This window comes from Cebus imitator, unplaced genomic scaffold (genome assembly GCF_001604975.1).
Source record: "Cebus imitator isolate Cc_AM_T3 unplaced genomic scaffold, Cebus_imitator-1.0 Scaffold122, whole genome shotgun sequence".
NCBI classification, from domain to species: Eukaryota; Metazoa; Chordata; class Mammalia; order Primates; family Cebidae; genus Cebus; species Cebus imitator.
In genome coordinates this window covers 4,994,686-5,012,468 of record NW_016107437.1, presented here as the reverse complement: position 1 = coordinate 5,012,468, position 17,783 = coordinate 4,994,686, and the positions used below count along the sequence as shown (strand labels likewise).

Below are 17,783 nucleotides of genomic sequence, written 5' to 3'. Positions count from 1 at the left end.
AGCAGTTGATGGAAGGGTGTGAAAAGGATGGTTAGTTGCACCCATGATAGATCTATAATTTTATGCCTTGCGTTTTTTCTTACTATAACCTAGATTATCTTGACAAGAAAGTTCCCATTTAATATACACGTGAGAAGGAAAATATAATCTTTAGTTATCTCTTTTAAAGGCTGAATCTTTTCCCAAGTTGAATCAAATTCAAAGACTAAGGAAAAGAGACTATTTTAAAATTTCAGTATTTCTATAAGAGAAAATAATATGCAATCAATTATTTATTAATGAAGAATGGATTCTGCCAACCACTGAAACCTTTCCTCTTTGAGGCTTCAAATTAAAAAAAAAAAAAAAAAAAAAAAAAAAAGGCTTATTGAACCAATGGAACGACCAAGCCATTATCACCAAGCAATCCCAGAGGCCCTAGCATGGTGTCTTCTACGACAGTCTTGCTGACCACTGTGCACCAACAGCAAAAGTGAAAACCCAAGAGAGCCAACCATAACTATTAGCCTTAGTCTTTACAGGAATTTGGTTTCATTCATCCACTGATCAAAAAGCAGAGCAACTCCTCCCAGTAAGGTGTGAGGCTTTGGGTGAGTCCAAAAATAAACTGATATTGATACTGCAGTCCTATTCAGAAAGTTCAGCTATTATGTACCGCAGGAAACGTGTCACAGGAAAGGCACAGGTCTTATGTAAAAATCCCAATTCTAGACTCTCATTTTCCAGCCATGATGGAATAACAAACATTGGACTTAACTTCCTGCCATAAGAAACTAGAAAACTGGGCAAAATACATGAAAGAATTGCTTTCACGCATCGCGAAACAGGTAATGTAGGACTGTGGCCCCTGAGAAAAGGGAAACAAATGAGATGAGCCCCACAACTGCCCTAATTTTCTGCCTGGAGGCAATTTCTAGACTGTGAGTGAGAGGAGGGGGAAATCACACAGGAGCCTGTTAGGCTTGCTGAACTGAGGAGACAGAGATGAGAGGAGAGATTGAGGAAGCTAAGGCAGCTGAAGTTTCAGGGAAGATTTGTGAAAACCAGGATCTATGCTGAAAGTTCCAGAAACAGGCCTAATGGTGCCCTGGAGTCTTTGCTGAGTGCTAAGCTGTAGGTACACAGAGTAAAATTTCGCAAGGTTGGCCAAGAAATGACCAGGGACTATAAGCTAACTAATTCCCAGATTGCATACAAGGTTGGGAAATGTCTGAGCTCCAACCAGCCTAAGTGAAAAGTCCTCCCTGGGGCACTTAGCAGGGCATGCAGCAGAGATACCTTTAAAAGAGGGTCTCCCTGGCATGAATGCTACCCTAGATCTTTTGTAACGAGAGTTAAGAAAGGCCTTGAAGGTGATCCAAAAGTAACTTAGCTGCCTACCAAACCAAAGCCCAAGTCTCTTTGATTGAAGACAACAAAAACAAATTCCAGACACTCAGTAATGCAACATTCACAAAGTTATATCCAATGAAAAATTACTACTCTACTTACACCAGGAAGCGGGAAAATGCAACTCTTAAATAGGAGAAAAATTCATCAATAAAAAGACCCAGAATGATAAAAAAGGAGAAAAATTCATCAATAAAAAGACCCAGAATGATAAAAAATAAATTAAATTATTAACAGCTACTGTAACTATATGCAAGTATTTAAAAGAAAACATAATAAGGAGAAAAATGGAAAGTACAAAAAAGGAGAAAATAAAACTTCTAGACGTAAAAGAAAAATATCTAATAAACTTTTATTGGGTGGGAGTAGGAGCATATTAGATATGCATTTTAAAAGATCAGGGAATACTTGAAAAAAGGGGTATCTAATAAGGCACCGTAAAATAAAAATAATGTAAAATGGGAAAAAATTAAACAAGGTAAGAGAAGAAGAACGAAGTGAGAGAGAATACATCAGACACACACACACACACACACAAAAAAAAAACAAAAAACATACAGCAAGATGATAGATGATGGATTTGAACTCAATTGTGATGGGCTACCTTTAGGGTAGTCCCAGGGATTCCTGCCTCCTGGTATTTATGGCCTTTTATAATCTTCTCCCTTTAAGTAATCTGTTTCTGATCAATCAAATATGGTTAAGTTTAAGGAACGTTACAAAAGATTATCACTCAATCTTGCCAGAAGCCTTCTCTCTTACTGGCTTTCATAAATAAAGCTGTCATTTTGGTGAGACCCAGGTGGCAAGGAACTGAGGATGGCCTCCAGCCAATAGTCAGTAAGGAACTCAGGCTCTGAGTCCAATAGTTCTAAAGGAACTGAAACTTGCTAAGAGCAATTTAAGTAAGCTTGGACATGAACTCTTCCCTTGTTGAACCTTCAGATGAAACTCTGGCCTTGGCTGACACTCTGATTACAGACTCCCGAGAGTTCCTGAGGCAGAGATACTCAGCTAAGACATGCCTGAATTCCTGACCCACAGAAGTTGTGAGACAATAAATGTATGTTGCGTATGGCTGCCATGGTTTAAAGTAACTTGTTACAGAGCAACAGATAAATATTATACCACACATACCAATAATTACCTTAAATGTAAATGATCTAAATATTGCAATTAAAACTGTAAGGGATTATCAGGCTAGAATATAAAAAGATTTGGCTCCATGCTATCTATAAGAAACCCACTTCATTTTAAAAATTTCTTTTCTTTTTTTATTTCTACTTTACCTTAACAGCAAGCTTATGCTCAATATTTAACAATTTTTTCAAAAATGGAGATGAGGTTTTGCTCTGTCACCAGGCTAGAGTGTAGTAGTGTGATTCTAGCTCAACGTAACCTCAAACTCCTGGGCTCAGGAGTGATCCTCTCACCTCAGCCTCCCAAGCAGCTGGGAATACAGGTGTGTGTCACCATGCTTGCCTAATTTTTAATTTTTTTTTGCAGAGAAAGGGTCTTGCTTTATTGCCCAGGCTGATCTTCAACTCCTGGGCTCAAATGTTCTTCTCACTTTGGAATCCCAAAGTGTTGGAATTACAGGCATGAGCCACAATGTCCAACCAGAAACTCACTTTAAATATAAAAATACAGATGGGTTAAAGGTAAAAGCATGAAAAAAATGGTATTTTATGTAATTGTAAGCACATGACACTTAGAGGGCTATTAATATCCAACAGAGTAGACTTTAGGAGAAGGATCATTAACAAGGATGGAAGGACATTTCATAATATAAAAGCATCAGTTCATCAAGAACATATAACAGAGCCTCAAAATACATGAATGAAGCAAAACTAATACTGAAGGAGAAATAATACATGCAGTTGAAGTTTTCAAACATTCCTATCCAATTGGTAGGACAAGTAAAAAGAAAATCAATAAAAGTAAAAAAGACTTGAACAACTTTACTAATCAACTGAACCTAATTGACATTCACATAACCCTCAAAGGTACACGAAACATTTGTGGTCATTTAAGAAATTTATGTATTTTCATGACAGAATATATTTTAAATAGTTTCAGTGTAATAGCTAAAAACCAGTGGACCTTGACTGTTGTAATCTAGGACTAAGTTCTTCAATTTCTTCAAATTAAAAATTTTTTTAGTCCTAACTTGATATGATTGACAGGAGTTTAAGTTCCATAGTATAGAAAATCCTTCAAATTATAATATTTGGGTATTCAAATAAACCTTAAACTTTTTGAGGGTGTAAGCATTTTCCTTCTCTTGAAGGTTCAGAAAGCACCGAGCAATCCATCAAGGAGCTACACGATTTCTATGCACAAGCAAGCACAAAAGTATGCAACCAGAGGTTTCATTGGTTCATCGGCAAATTGTTATTCAACCAAATTCCATTTCTTTGAAAAAATATGAAGAGACTAACAAATATAGAGAGATTTTAAAAAATGTGTTAGAAAACATATTAGAAAAGTAATACTTTTTCATATTAAGATCATGTCACTATTAATTATCACTATTATTCTTGGCTTGAGAGAAATAAATATCTCTATTATTTAAATATCACTATTATTCTTGGCTTGAGAGAAACTAACATACACATTAATCTTTTTCAGCATATATATTTTATTTATATTTTAAGCATCAATAAAGAGCCACCCAATTCTCTAGTACGATCAATAACTCAGTAACTAATTTAGACCAATTAAGCAATTTATTATTTCACTTTCATTTCCTTTTTTTTTCACTAAGACCTAAAATATGCTAGGTAATGACAGGTTATTAGAACATGATAACACGAATTTTAATTTTAGTACTAATTTTATGAAGCTTGGTTGAGTGCATCATAAATTACTTGTCTGTGTCCTGTTTTTAAACTCATTCCCAAAATACATGACATTCCTATAACAGAATCAGATATCAAATCATATGAAATTTTTGATTGTATAGGACTTTTATTTAGCAATTAAAACTGTTAGTTCAGTTAAAGAATTTCATCTAAAGGATTAAAATGAAACACACAAAGCAGGAGACAAACCACACAAAATTCCCAAACAAACCTGGTCCTTCCAACGTGGAATGTTGTTCAAGCTGGAATTTTACACATGCCACTCACAGACTTCAGATGAGACCACCATGAGGCTGTTAGCAGTTAAGGCCAACTACAAGCCAAACAAATCCTAATTACCCATTTCCTTAAATTCTCCAGGCTCCAAATCTCTTGGGTTATGCCCTTCTCATTTATTTTTAGCATTATATTCTTTTTTAAAAAAAGAAATGTATAAAAATACACAATAAAATATTTAAAAAGGATCCAGATTAATTGAAAAACAACTTATAGATCCACCCCTCTAGTGATCTTAAAGCATCATGTAAGCAGCTGCCATCACACGAAGATTTCATGGAAGAGTAACCTACGACACTGAACTGTTTCTATTTTGCATATTCCAAAGGTCACTGTAAAACATATGGTATGTATATATCATATGTATATATTTATGTATGCATAAATATATATATTTAACATATATTTCTTTATACCAAGGTAATTTCTAAATTTATTCAATTTCTTTGTTGATTTCTTGGATTTATAATGAAAGACAATTTAGTTTAGAACTCAGAACACAAAATCTCTTTAAACATTACAAATAACTGTTTTATTACTTCAAAATACCAAAAGTCTTCTGAGTAGTACTTATCATATATATCAAATGTCTTTTAAAAAGAGTCTCAGCAACCATATCTACTATCTTAATCTCTTCAGAACAAGTACATAATAAGGAGAAAATTCTATAAATCAGTCCTCGTTGACAGAGGGTTTGTTTAGGAGTTTACCAAATGGAACAACCCTGCTGGAATTCATTCAAGTAGCCTGTGAAAATGTCAGAATGGAGTCTGTTTTGGAGGTCATAGTCCCCAGAGAGTTCTGAGTTTTGGCCTGTTTGTCTTTTCACATGCTTTAATATTTGAAAATCCTTTTTTGTAGACACTGACTGATGCCCAGGGAATGCTAGGATTGTGGGAACTGGCAGTACCAACAAGAGACGAACTTCATGGGAAATCAGTGCCCACTGCCTTTGCCCTCCCAGCACTCATCAGATAAGCTGCTCTTCAAACGTTATTAAGGTACATGGTCAGACGTTAAGAAACTGAATGTCATTTTGCCTTTTCGAAAAAGAACTGCTTGTAGAAAATGGGAACAAAAGTCACTGGGACAATTGAAAGAAATGCTAAGTTATAAAACATCATGGTGAAAGTTCTGAAAAACTACATTCACTTAATATGAATTAAAATACAGTTGACCCTTGAACAATATGACTTTGAACTTCATAGGTCCATATATATTCTGACTTTTTTCAATAAATGTGTTGCACGAGGTCAGGAGACCGAGACCATCTTGGTCAACATGGTGAAATCCTCTCTCTACTAAGATACAAAAAATTAGCCGGGTGTGGTGGTGCACACCTGTAGTCCCAGCTACTTGGGAGGCTGAGGCAGGGGAATCCCTTGAACCTGGGAGGTGGAGACTGCAGTGAGCCAAGATTGCACCACTGCACTCCAGCCTGGTGAAAGAGCAAGACTCCATCTCAAACAAAAAAGATTAAAATAAAAATAAAAATAAAAAAATAAACGTGTTGCAAAATTTTTGACAGTTGTGTGAAAATAAGCGCAGATGAACCACATAGCCTAGAAATACTGAAATAATTAAGAAAAAGTTAGGTATGCGGTAAATATATAAAATATATGTGGATGCTAGTCTATTTTATCACTTACTACCATAAAATATACACAAACCTATTATAAAAAGTTAAAATTTACCAAAACTTACATACACGGACAGACCATATGTGGCGCCATTTACAGTTGAGCAATGTAAGAACATAAAAATTAACAGTAGTAGATACTGTACTACTGTGACAATTTGGCGGTCACCTCCTGTTGCTATTGTAGTAAAGCTCAAGTGCTGTGAGTACCGCTTAAAACACCAAATGATGCTCATCATATCTGTGTGAGCAGTTGTCTCTCCAGGAAATTGCACATCGAAGTAAAAAGTAATCTCTTGAGGCTCTCACATATTTTTCATCATGTTTAGTGCAGTACCTTAAACTTTGCATAATGAGACTCCTACGAAGTGCCACTAGTGATTCTGGAGGTGTTCCCAAGAAGCAGAAAAAAGTCATGCCATTAGAAGAAAAAGGTGAACTGCTTGATATATATATATACGATAGATTGAGGTCTGCAGTTGCGGGTTGCCTAACATTTCAGACAGATGATTCATTTTATAAAGAGACTATGTAAACTTCCAGTATTGATAAATACAGTAAAATACTGTAGATGTATCTTCCTCATAATTTCATTTTTTACAGTGAGGTCTTGCTATATATTGTCCACACTGATCTTGAACTCCAGGCTTAAAGAGATCTTCCTGAGTACATGGCACTACGGTGTGAGGCACTGAACCCAGCTTCTTATGGTTTTTCTTAATAACATTTTCTTGTTTCCAGCTTACTTTAAGAATACAGTTCATGACGCAAATAAAATATATGGTATGTGTTAATCAACTGTTTATGTTATAAGGAAGGCTGCCAGTCAACAGCAGGCTATGAATAGATAGGTTTTGAGGGAGCCAAAAGTTATATGTGGATTTTTTACTGCACGGGTTCGGAGCCCCAACCCCTACACTGTCCCAGGGTTAACAATACTGCATTCTCAAAATATACATACTAATAAATAAAGTGCTAATTATGTGCCTGTACTACTCTCAATACTTAGATTACTTGATCTAACCCTCATAGCAATCTTATGCAGATACTAGTGTGATCTCCACTTTGCAGATAAGGACATTGAGGCAAAGGGAAGGTCCAAATTCACATAGCAAGTAATGGTGTCGCTAAGATCTAGACTTAGGGTGGCTCCAAAGTTGATGCCTCCATTATGGTATTTTCATGTCAGGCATGCAAGGCTGGGTTAATTATAACATGTACTGAGAGCCTAAGATGTGCCGTATATGTGCTAGTCACTTTAAATGCTTTATTTCATTCAATCTTCCCAACAATCCAGGAGGCATGTGTAAGATTATTCCTAACTACAGCTTTGAGGGACCTGCCACCACACATTTAGTACAACAGAGCAGGCTCTTAGTAGGCTTAGCTTTACAGTCCTTCATCTTTAAAACTAGGTTCTTCTTTTCAGTTATCCACAAGAATCATCCCCAATTATTTTTCTGTATACAGTCAGGGAAATGACTTTTAAAGATCTATGTGTAACAATTTCATGAAAATATACTACATCATGAACTTTCAACCTTACATAGAGGCTTAAAAATCTAGGAATTATTTTAGGGTAAGAGGCACAATGATCATTTAATAAATGTCTGCTAACAATAATATTAAAAAGTATCATTTCCATTCTTGAAATATCAATTTTTTAATACCCTAGGAGAGTGGAGTATTCGGAAACAGCAAACTTTTCCTTTCTATAATACATGATAGTGGTTTGATCAAGTGGTCCAATCAACATTCTTCTAAACTGCTATGTCAGGATAAAGGCTTCTGTCAAAGAGGGTCTTCTATTTTGTAGCTATGAATTGTAAATCTGCAGAGTGCTGACCAACTCTAACATTTGTCAGTTTTTAAACTTAGCCTACGAGAACCAAAGGCAAGCTGTGAATCAGACTTTTTTGCTTTTCTTATTATGCAGAGGCCATATATCAAAAATTTAACTGGTGAAACAGACACCTAATGATTAGCATTTTCTTAATGAAAACAACAACATAAATGACCATAAAAATATGAATTTGGGCTTTAAATAGAGCTGAAAATAATTGTCTTTTAACTGATAGTTTGATGCTATTATAAAAATGTTAACACATACCTGCCAACCCTTAAAAATCATCAATAGAAAGACACTAAATATTCTAAATTAGATACATTATTTTTGAGAATAACAAATAAGCTGATTACTCTCTTCTTTAAATATGGCGGGAAAGTCTGACTAATTGAGAGAGCTGGCATGTATGTTTACTAATACAGCGGTGAGGTCTGTATTAAACAGCAACACAGCTAATTCATATCTAAGAAAAATTCCACTGGTTAGCTGAGATAGAAGTTATCTTCCATTCTTTGTTTCTCATGCCCAATGAATAGCACACGGCAAACGAGATAATGAGATATAAGAACACATGATGTAATGAGGAAGGACTGCCAGAGAGACACATGGGCTGGAGGCTGCCATACAGATGTCATAATGGGCAAGCTGTGACACAGAGAATGCCTTAGACTTACCCATGCTCACAGACTGAGTCGGCAGAGGAGACTGGAGTCCTGACTCCCAAAAGACTACACTTCCTGTCAATAACAGTGAGGGCAGTCGGTGAGGGCAGGAGAGCCAACATACGGATTAATGTCAAGGAGTCAGAAAAACATGATATTTGCTAATTAGTCTAGGCGATTATTAATTACAAGCCAAAGAGAAAATTCCAACACACTGGTTACTTTAACATATCAGTCTTACTGTTTTCTGTCACAAGAGTACTTTATTATTGCTGTCTTAAAATGTAAGCTAAATAACAAAGGAAGAAAAATTGTCATGGATTACTTTTTTCCCGTACACTCCCTGTGTTTACTAGGCTCTTTCATAGGTATGGTAGAGAATAGGTGTCCAAAACTATCTTTTCTCTTTCTTTTTTTTTTGACATGGAGTCTCGCTCTATCGTCCACGTTGGAGTGCTGTGGCATGATCTCAGCTCACTGCAACCTCTGCCTCCCGGTTCAAGGACTCTCCTGCCTCAACTTCCCAAGTAGCCGGGACTATAGGCATGTGCCACCACACCTGGCTAATTTTTTTGTATTTTTTAGCAGAGATAGGGTTTCACTGTGTTAGCCAGGATGGTCTGGATCTCCTGACCTTGTGATTCGCGTGCCTCAGCCTCCCAAAGTGCTGGGATTACAGGTGTGAAAACCACCACCTGGCCTTCTTTTTCTTTTTTAGCTACAAGAGGTCCTTATGATAAGGTTATGTGGCAGAGATTAGTAAAAGGAGACTCACATTAATTTTCCTAAGTCTCTCAGCCCAACAGAGGAACTAATTATAAACTATTTAATTTCACAAAGTCTTGTGATGTCTAAGTAGCTAGAAGGTTATAGTTGAGTTGTACTTATTAAACTTATCATTTATATTATGTATATTATCTTTTATAATTGCTTTCTGAGGAACAGCAAAGACTATTTCTAAATAAATCTGTTTTAGTTTGTTCACTAGTCCAATATACAATATAAATCACATGGTGGGCTCTTGTTTTATGAAAATTATCTCAATCTATATAGAAAATAATGTACTTCTATGACTTCAGTAACCACAGAAAAAATCTTCTAAAATGTTAAGTAAACATAAAACAAACAAATTTAAGATGATGTGGTCTCATCATCAGTTTAAACTGCTAATTACTATTATGTTTTAAATCTTACTGTTAAGAAATTTGTTAACTGTGATGGCCCAAGGGTATTTCAACAAGTGGACGTGATTTAAAGACTAAATAAATTACTCAAAATGAGCTATAATGGGTCCATTGTCTTGTAGATGCACAAGGCTTCATCCACGCCATTGTGGATAACTAAAGCAAGCCTATGTTAGCATTCTGAGGCTGCCACTCCAGCAGGAGATCAAATTCATTGCCAGCTACAAATGGGAGAAGGTAAAGTCACACACAGTCCCCTACCTCCCTCCAAACACACTACATGGGTGTGTTCTGCAATGCACTGAAGGAAATGAAATCCTTAATAACAACAAAACTGTCTAAATAAGACACTCAGAGTAGAAAAACAGAAGGCAGACAGGGTTACAGGTGCTTATTTACATTGTGAAACAAAACCTACTAATAGGAGACATTATAAAGGCAATTTTGACAGAGACTACCTCACCCTTAAGGTACTTACAAGGCTTCTTTTTCATTTTGAAGGGTTCAAGAGATTTTCACAAACAAAAAGAGTAGGAGAGCTGCCACAATTAATTAAGATTTCATTTGCAGTTGCTGGGAACCTTATAGCTTGCTTTTAAGGCTATAGTTGTATTTACTATAAATCCTAAAGCCCAATTTTTAAAAATATTAATTTAAAACAACTAAGGAAAATTATATTCACGGAGTATACATTTCTCTTCTCAGTCTAAGTACTCTAACTCCTGAAAGCTGGAAAATAAGTTACTTAAATTTATCAGAATGTTTACTGATGTCCTTGAGAATTAGATGAAACACTCCAGATCCTAAATATGTTAAAGGCAAAGCCAATGACAAGATTTTAGAGAAAATTACTCTTTTCTATTACTTCCAGTTATAGAAAGGGAAAGCAAGAACTCCACAGCTCTGTCTTGTCTATTGAGCATTTATTTGTTTCCTGCCTGTTTATGACACTAGGACAATTTTCTGTTTGGCTATCTGTTCCAGAGAAAAATAGAAATTTCCTCTCTCTCCCTCAACAATCTCCATTCATTCATTATACCAGCTCACCCACAGCCTCAAGAACCCAGTTTTAACCAAGACAAATGCTCAATGCCCTTGTGTATTTCCAGATACTTGGACTGACAGTAAGCTTAGCAGGTTAATGAGGAGTAGGGAAATGCTTTCCAAGTAAAACCCTCAAAAAAGGCCAGCTGTGAACATATGCCATTCATTTTCTATGGTGCAAGGCAAGCAGTTTTCTTTGGCTGGGTTCCATGGCTAGGCAAAGTTCACCTGACTGTTTGCAAACATGTTAATACATGTATTGAATTCAAAGCAAAGAGCCATGTTGGGTTCCCTTGTGTGCAACAAACTTCTAAATAAATTATTTTCTCTCTAGTAAATTGTCATTCAAGAACTGAAAAAGAGCTTACCTAAATTTACTCAGTATTATACATTTAATGAATGGAAAATCTTAGAGGAAAAGTTCAAGATGGGACTATGAGCTCAAAACCCTAACAACTGCAGTAACTAGTAATACCAAAGTTTAAAATAAGAACAGCAAATATCATTCTTCCTTATTGAGGCCTAAAACACACTGACTACTTCACAGAAAGTTGAGTTTAAAAAAGCCTTTTAATTCAGGAAAACGGAGGGAGACAATACTGATTTTACAGAAGTCTAAATTAGCCGGCCTGTGCTGTATTTGTGACTGTGTCAACATGACTGCTCCTCACCTTCAAAGTACCTGGACTCAAGACATACCAAACAGTATTAAAATACCAAACAGTTTTTAAAAACGAAAATCTACATTAACTTCTCTACTCACTCCTATAACAATACTGGCAATGACTTAAAGCTTAAATTCATCAGCCAGTATCCCCGAGAGTTGCTCTGCCTGACAGCTTACCAGTGTTGCATATGACCTAAGAAGGAACAGCATCTCGCGCAGCGTCCCCTCAAAGCGTGGGCACAGGCAAAGGGCTGCAGCTCCTTCCGCGATGTTGTTTCCATTCACTTTGTCTTTCCTTGGTGAGCTTTTCCAACTTAAACACTGAAGTCCTATTCCTTCGACTGGTTTTCTTTTTATTCCCAGTCTGCTCAGGTGAAGGAATGTAAATCGTGAAAAAGATGGATCTAATGTGTATTTAAAATGTCAAAGTGAAGCTCAATGCCCTGTATATGCATTATTTTAGGAAAGGTAGACTCTGCATGTGTTTCTGTATATCCACTTTCCTTCATTAAGGCCTCACTTGTGAGGAAAAGTTAATTGCCTAAATGGCTGCCTTACTTTTGAGGCACTATTTTGGTCACATTCAAGGGTAAAGGAAAATCCCAGCTTCTCTTTACTAAATATCTCCCCTACATGCTCCAGTAGTGGGAATATCCTGTCGCTGTACTATCATCAGCAACATAAATATGAATGTAAAACAAGGGAAGATCCAGGAATCATTACTTAAACATCAACTTCATTTTCCTTGTAAAGTTTATTTATAAACTATTATATATTACCCTTTTAGACACTAACGCCAAATTGAAAGAGCACCATTTTCTCCCACAACAGAAAATAATTCTAATAAGTGAAACTCAAATGTTTAGGATTAACAATAAAACACAATCACCAAAAAAATCTGAATTCAATTATTTCATAATATCTAAACAGTACTTTGTATTGATTAATTTTGAGGCCAATACCTGCATTTTGTATATAATATGACTTAAATATTGCATTAAGAAGACCTAAAAAATGAGTAATGTACCTGAAAAAAATCATTAAAGTAAGAATGTTATGGTCCTTTCATCTATATATTACTTGATGTGAATCTACTCTGCTCACATAACTGTAAAAAACCTAGATGATATAAAATTTAATAGTTTTATTTTGACAGTGACAAAAATTGTATGTATTTATCATGTACTTTTGAAATATGTGTACACTGTGGAATGGCTAAACTGAATTAATATATCATTACTTCAAATATTTCCTTTTTTTTTGTGGTGACAACATTTAAAATCTGCTCTCTTAGCAATTTTCAACACAATACATTGTTATTAACCTTGGTTACTATGTTGTACAATAGATCTCTTGAACTTATTCCTCCTACCTAACTGAAATTTTTTATCATTTGACCAGCATTTCCCCAAAAACCTAGATTTCTAATAGCCAAGTAAGAATGCCTTTTATGCCTTGGAATGTACATGCAAATTAGGTTAATATATCATAAGCGTGAAATTGTATGTCTGAATAAAAAATAAGGCTTCTATAATAACTTCCCGAAGTCATTTATCAGAAAAGAGGAAGCTGTCTCATAGTGGAGTCCCTGCATGCTATCTCAAAATATGAGATGTTCTTTCATTTACTCCATATTGAACAAAAAAGTACTCTTGGAGAAAACACACTGGTTTAAAAACCAACTTCATTTGAGACAGTGCAGTGATTTCTCAAGGACCTAAAAATAGAAATTCCATTTGACCCAGCAATCCCATTACTGGGTATATACCCAAAGAACTATAAAATGTTCTACTATAAAGACACATGCACATGTATGTTCACTGCAGCCCTGTGTACAATAGCAAAGACCTGGAACCAACTCAAATGCCCATCAATGACAGACTGGACAAAGAAAATGTGGTACATATACCCCATGGAATACTACGCAGCCATAAAAAAATGATGAGTTCGTGTCCTTTATAGGGACGTGGATGAATCTGGAAACCATCATTCTCAGCAAACTGACACAAGAACAGAAAGTGAAACACCGCATTGTTCTCACTCATAGGTGGGTGTTGAACAATGAGAACATGTGGACTTAGGGAGAGGAGCATCACACACTGGGAACAGCTGGAGTGGTTAGGGGAGAGACAGCGAGGGGTGGGGAGGGTAACATGGGGGGAAATGGCAGATACAGTATGCATCTAAAGCAAAAAAAACAAAAAAAATTTTTTTAAAGTCAAAATTTAGTGATATGTAATAAAATAACCAAAAGCAAAATAATATGATATTTATAAAATATATGAGAATGGGCTTAAATATATATATGAATGGATAAATGTAGCTAGGGCACAAATAAAACAAGATTGACCAAGAATCAGTATTTGATGAACATGGGTGATGGGTACGAGGGGTTTCATTGTTACATACTCTATACTTTTCTATACATTTGAGAAATTTTCCTTAATAAAATTAAAAGTAGAAAAAAAAAACCAACTTCATTTGAAGCTGTTTTCAGGTTTACAGAAATATTTTCATCAGAATTAGAAAAAGAAAAAGGAAGAGAGAAAAAAAATCAAGACATTATTCCCAGTTAGAACCTTAAAATTCAAAGTGTTGGGTGTTGTTACAAAGCAGCCTTTTAAAAACTGATTTTAAAAAAGTAGTCAAATATTATTCTCTTAGAAACAACACTAGGAACAGTTAACTCTGGGAAAGTAACTGTGCAGATAAGAGGCAAGATTGGGAGGAAAACCTACTTTTCACTAGGTAATCACAACATTTTAAATCACATGACTATATTATCTGCTTAAAAAAAGGCAAAATTCTGAAACAAAAATTAGAGCCCCATAAAATGTAACAACCAATGACAAATCAAACAAGTGATCATGTTATACAGATTATGAGCATATAAGATAATTTAAAAAAAAGTTTTGTGAATGGTAATTGTGATCTAGACATGAAATTTTTCAATATCAAATCATGCACATGTTAAAAAACTGCTGTAGCTCAAACAAAAGAGACAGAAATGAAGATGTATCCTGGAAATTAGTGCTAGATGGATGATGGTTCTACTGCTGATAAAAACAATGACCACAAAAAGTCACGTATAGACTTTGAGTAGGATGGTTTTATGAACAATGAGAGTGGTTAAAACAATCCCATATTATTGCAATGCTTCATAAAATGCAACTACATACAAATTAAAATTTTTACCATTTCATCTACTTCCCTAAAAGCTTATAAGGGGAGATTACTCTGTATTTGGGCTTACCACGTAAAAATCTGGCATACATATTAACTTTTGCTGTAAATGACCATAAAGGATGAAGTCTCCTCACACTTTCCTCCCCATTACAGAAGACCATTATTGTGTACAACTATATATTCTGATTTTATAACAGTTCAACTCTTATTTTCTTTTACAGTAATAATTTGGACATTATACTGCTCCAAGGGTACTGTGTAAATCTGATCACACTTAGTCATGTTTTAGTAAATGGGGCCATATTCTCTCATCCACTGTCTAAGGTAAATATGGGGTCCTAAAAGATGGAAGGTTTAAAAGTTATCACCAGCAAGTTAACCACAGCATCCTGAAGGTTTGATGGCACTTAAGCTAAGATGCTGCTTTAAACCTATCAAAATGATCAAGGGTTGTGTTTAACAACAAGATTCAGATACAAAGCAAAACACGTTTTATTTAAAAGAGAACAAGTACATACTAAAGACATATACCAAAGGCCTAAGAAGAGTGGTATATGTATGTTTTTTATCCATTTTCCTAAATAAGGTAAGCCTAATAATTAGGAGGACTGGAAAACACCCAGGACCCAGGAAGGTAAGTGACAAGGTACCTAAGGAGGCATTCTGTAGAGAAAGCAGTTTTATTTCTTCTTTTTTTAAAAAAGAAAACAAAACTGAAATTTACAAATATACTTGTGAGTGTAAGAGTCATCAGAACTGTGGAAGGTATAGTAATTCCAGATAAAATCCTTAATTATTTTTTAATGTGTATGCTTGGAGTGTTTGTAAATTTTAACATTACTTTGTTAGATTTTATGTCTTAAGTATTAAAGGTATATGTCATCTATCTCTATTCATTTATGTTAAAAATTGACAGTATTGTGTTTTCTGGAGACTCTGAAATATCTCTGTGAGCAATGAAAATTTCCTGAACAGAAAATGAATAAATAGAAAATATTCATTTTGTAGACAATGATGAGGCAGCGAAAGACTGAGAATATGGCTATATCCAATATCCATTAATATAATAAATACTCAAAGAAGAAGTTCCTGACTTCTTAATCATCACTGAGACAGCTTTCCCACTTCTGAAATTAAGGTGCAACACACCGGAGACAGAGAAAGTGGGAGGAGAATGTAGTCATATCCACAATCAATTTCCAGGCACAGCACAAGAACCTACTTTCCAATGCCATTCCAGCACGAAATCATCTGCTTGTGCTAAAATGGCTGAATCTAAAGTTTATTTCCAAAAGTAACATCACTACCAAAGATACTTACTGGGAAAATAATGAAAGAACTGGATGGAAAGTGAAAATCTGCCTGTCATTAAAAACCATCCAATATCTCTGTGGGGTTCTCCTCCATGACAGACTGCCAAACTGACCAAAATACTACTGCCCAAGAGGAATAATCTGGCCTCCCAAAGAGGAGAAATCTTTAAATCAAACATCCGATTGCACATGCTGAAGAACTCACCATTTTTCCTTTCATTCAGAGGAGGTAAGTTTTGACTGGACTGCAAGGAGAGTTCCTGGAATTCGTGAGCCACAGCTTCACTTTGAGGACTTGGAGCAAGATGGGCTAAAGGTCCCACTTCATCCTCGGTGTCTATAGCCCCTGTGTGATCCATTGTGTTCCAGCCACTGCCAGCAGGGAGGACCAGGCACCTCTCAAATGTGGCCTGTTGAAGACACTGCCAAAATAAAGAATGTGTAAAGAGATGGTGCAGTTATTTTTCTCCAATTTGCACAAAAGTATTAAAACAAGAATTGTGGGTTCTAGTCCAGTTTTACTGGTGTATGGTCATACTAATCCCATTTACCCTCTCTGGACCTCAGATTCCTTATCTAACACACAAGAATAACACACTTCCCACCTAAAAACAAGCAATTATAAGGTAAATAAAAGTTGAAATATATTTTGTAAATTTTTAAATACCATGGATTAAAGAAAGTCGTAGCCATTGGTGGCACTGAAGATTTAATGCATGCTAAAATGAAAAGACAGTCCACAAATGCTGATGAAAATAAAGAAGCAGTCTAGGTTGAAAATTCATCTTACCTCCTATGCATCAAGCAAGTTTAAATTAGTCAACATTCACAGCAACCAGTAAGCTTTCAGATAATGACTCTTCTATCAGCCTGAGTCTCAAGAGTGAGAACAGAACTTTCAGCTAACCCACAGTGGATATATACTTCATGACAAAGAAACAAACTTTTATTTTAAGTCACTGAAATTTGGGATTGTTATCACAGTATAACCTGGCTCATTCTGACTGATAGGGAAATCAGCAACAGAAGTACCAAAGATACAATAAAAATTCTGAACATGTGACATTGGCTTAAAGGCTAAAAAGTGGGCAGCAGAAAACTGTTACTGGAGGCTAGGTCAGTCCATGTTATGGAAGTGGCAAAACATTTGGTAACATTGTTTGCTATCTGCTTTTCTCATAGCATTTCATAGCACAGTGTGTTCATCCTCTCACCTACTGATGGACATCATTTGGGTTGTTTCCAGTTTTCAACCACTACAAATAGGGATGCTACAAATGTTCCTGTACAGGTATCTATATGAACATGAGCTTTCACTTCTCTTGGGTAAACACCAAATATCCAAATGGTAAATACCAAGATGGTATTTACTGTTGATGGCATTTACTATCTTGGTATTTACCACTTCTCTTGGGTAAATACCATCTTGGTATTTACCCAAAAGACGTGAAAGTATGTATCCATATAGATACTTCTACAGGACTGAAATGGCTGGATAACATGACAGCTCTATGTTTAAATTTTTAAGAAACTGACAAACTGTGTTCCAAAGTGGCTGTACCATTTTACATTCTTATCAGCAGGGTATGAGAATTCCAACTGTACCACATCCTAAGTACTTCATATGGTCAGTCTTTTTCATTTCAGTCACTTTAATGGGCAAGTAGTATCTCACTGTGGTTTTAATTTGCATTTCCTGAGTGATTAATGATG

At 35.6% G+C, this 17,783-nt stretch overlaps 1 protein-coding gene across 3 annotated transcripts in view; it reads right to left on the bottom strand.

Moving 5' to 3' along the window:
* Positions 1–17,783, bottom strand: part of MRTFB (myocardin related transcription factor B) — a 209,757-nt gene that overhangs the window by 111,011 nt on the left and 80,963 nt on the right. For all 3 annotated transcript variants that reach the window (XM_037742530.1, XM_017540003.2, XM_017540009.2), the window contains exon 3: positions 16,276–16,492. In XM_037742530.1, the coding sequence (XP_037598458.1) occupies positions 16,276–16,429 (154 nt within the window). In that variant the 5' untranslated portion in view covers positions 16,430–16,492. The remainder of the gene's footprint in view (positions 1–16,275; positions 16,493–17,783) is intronic.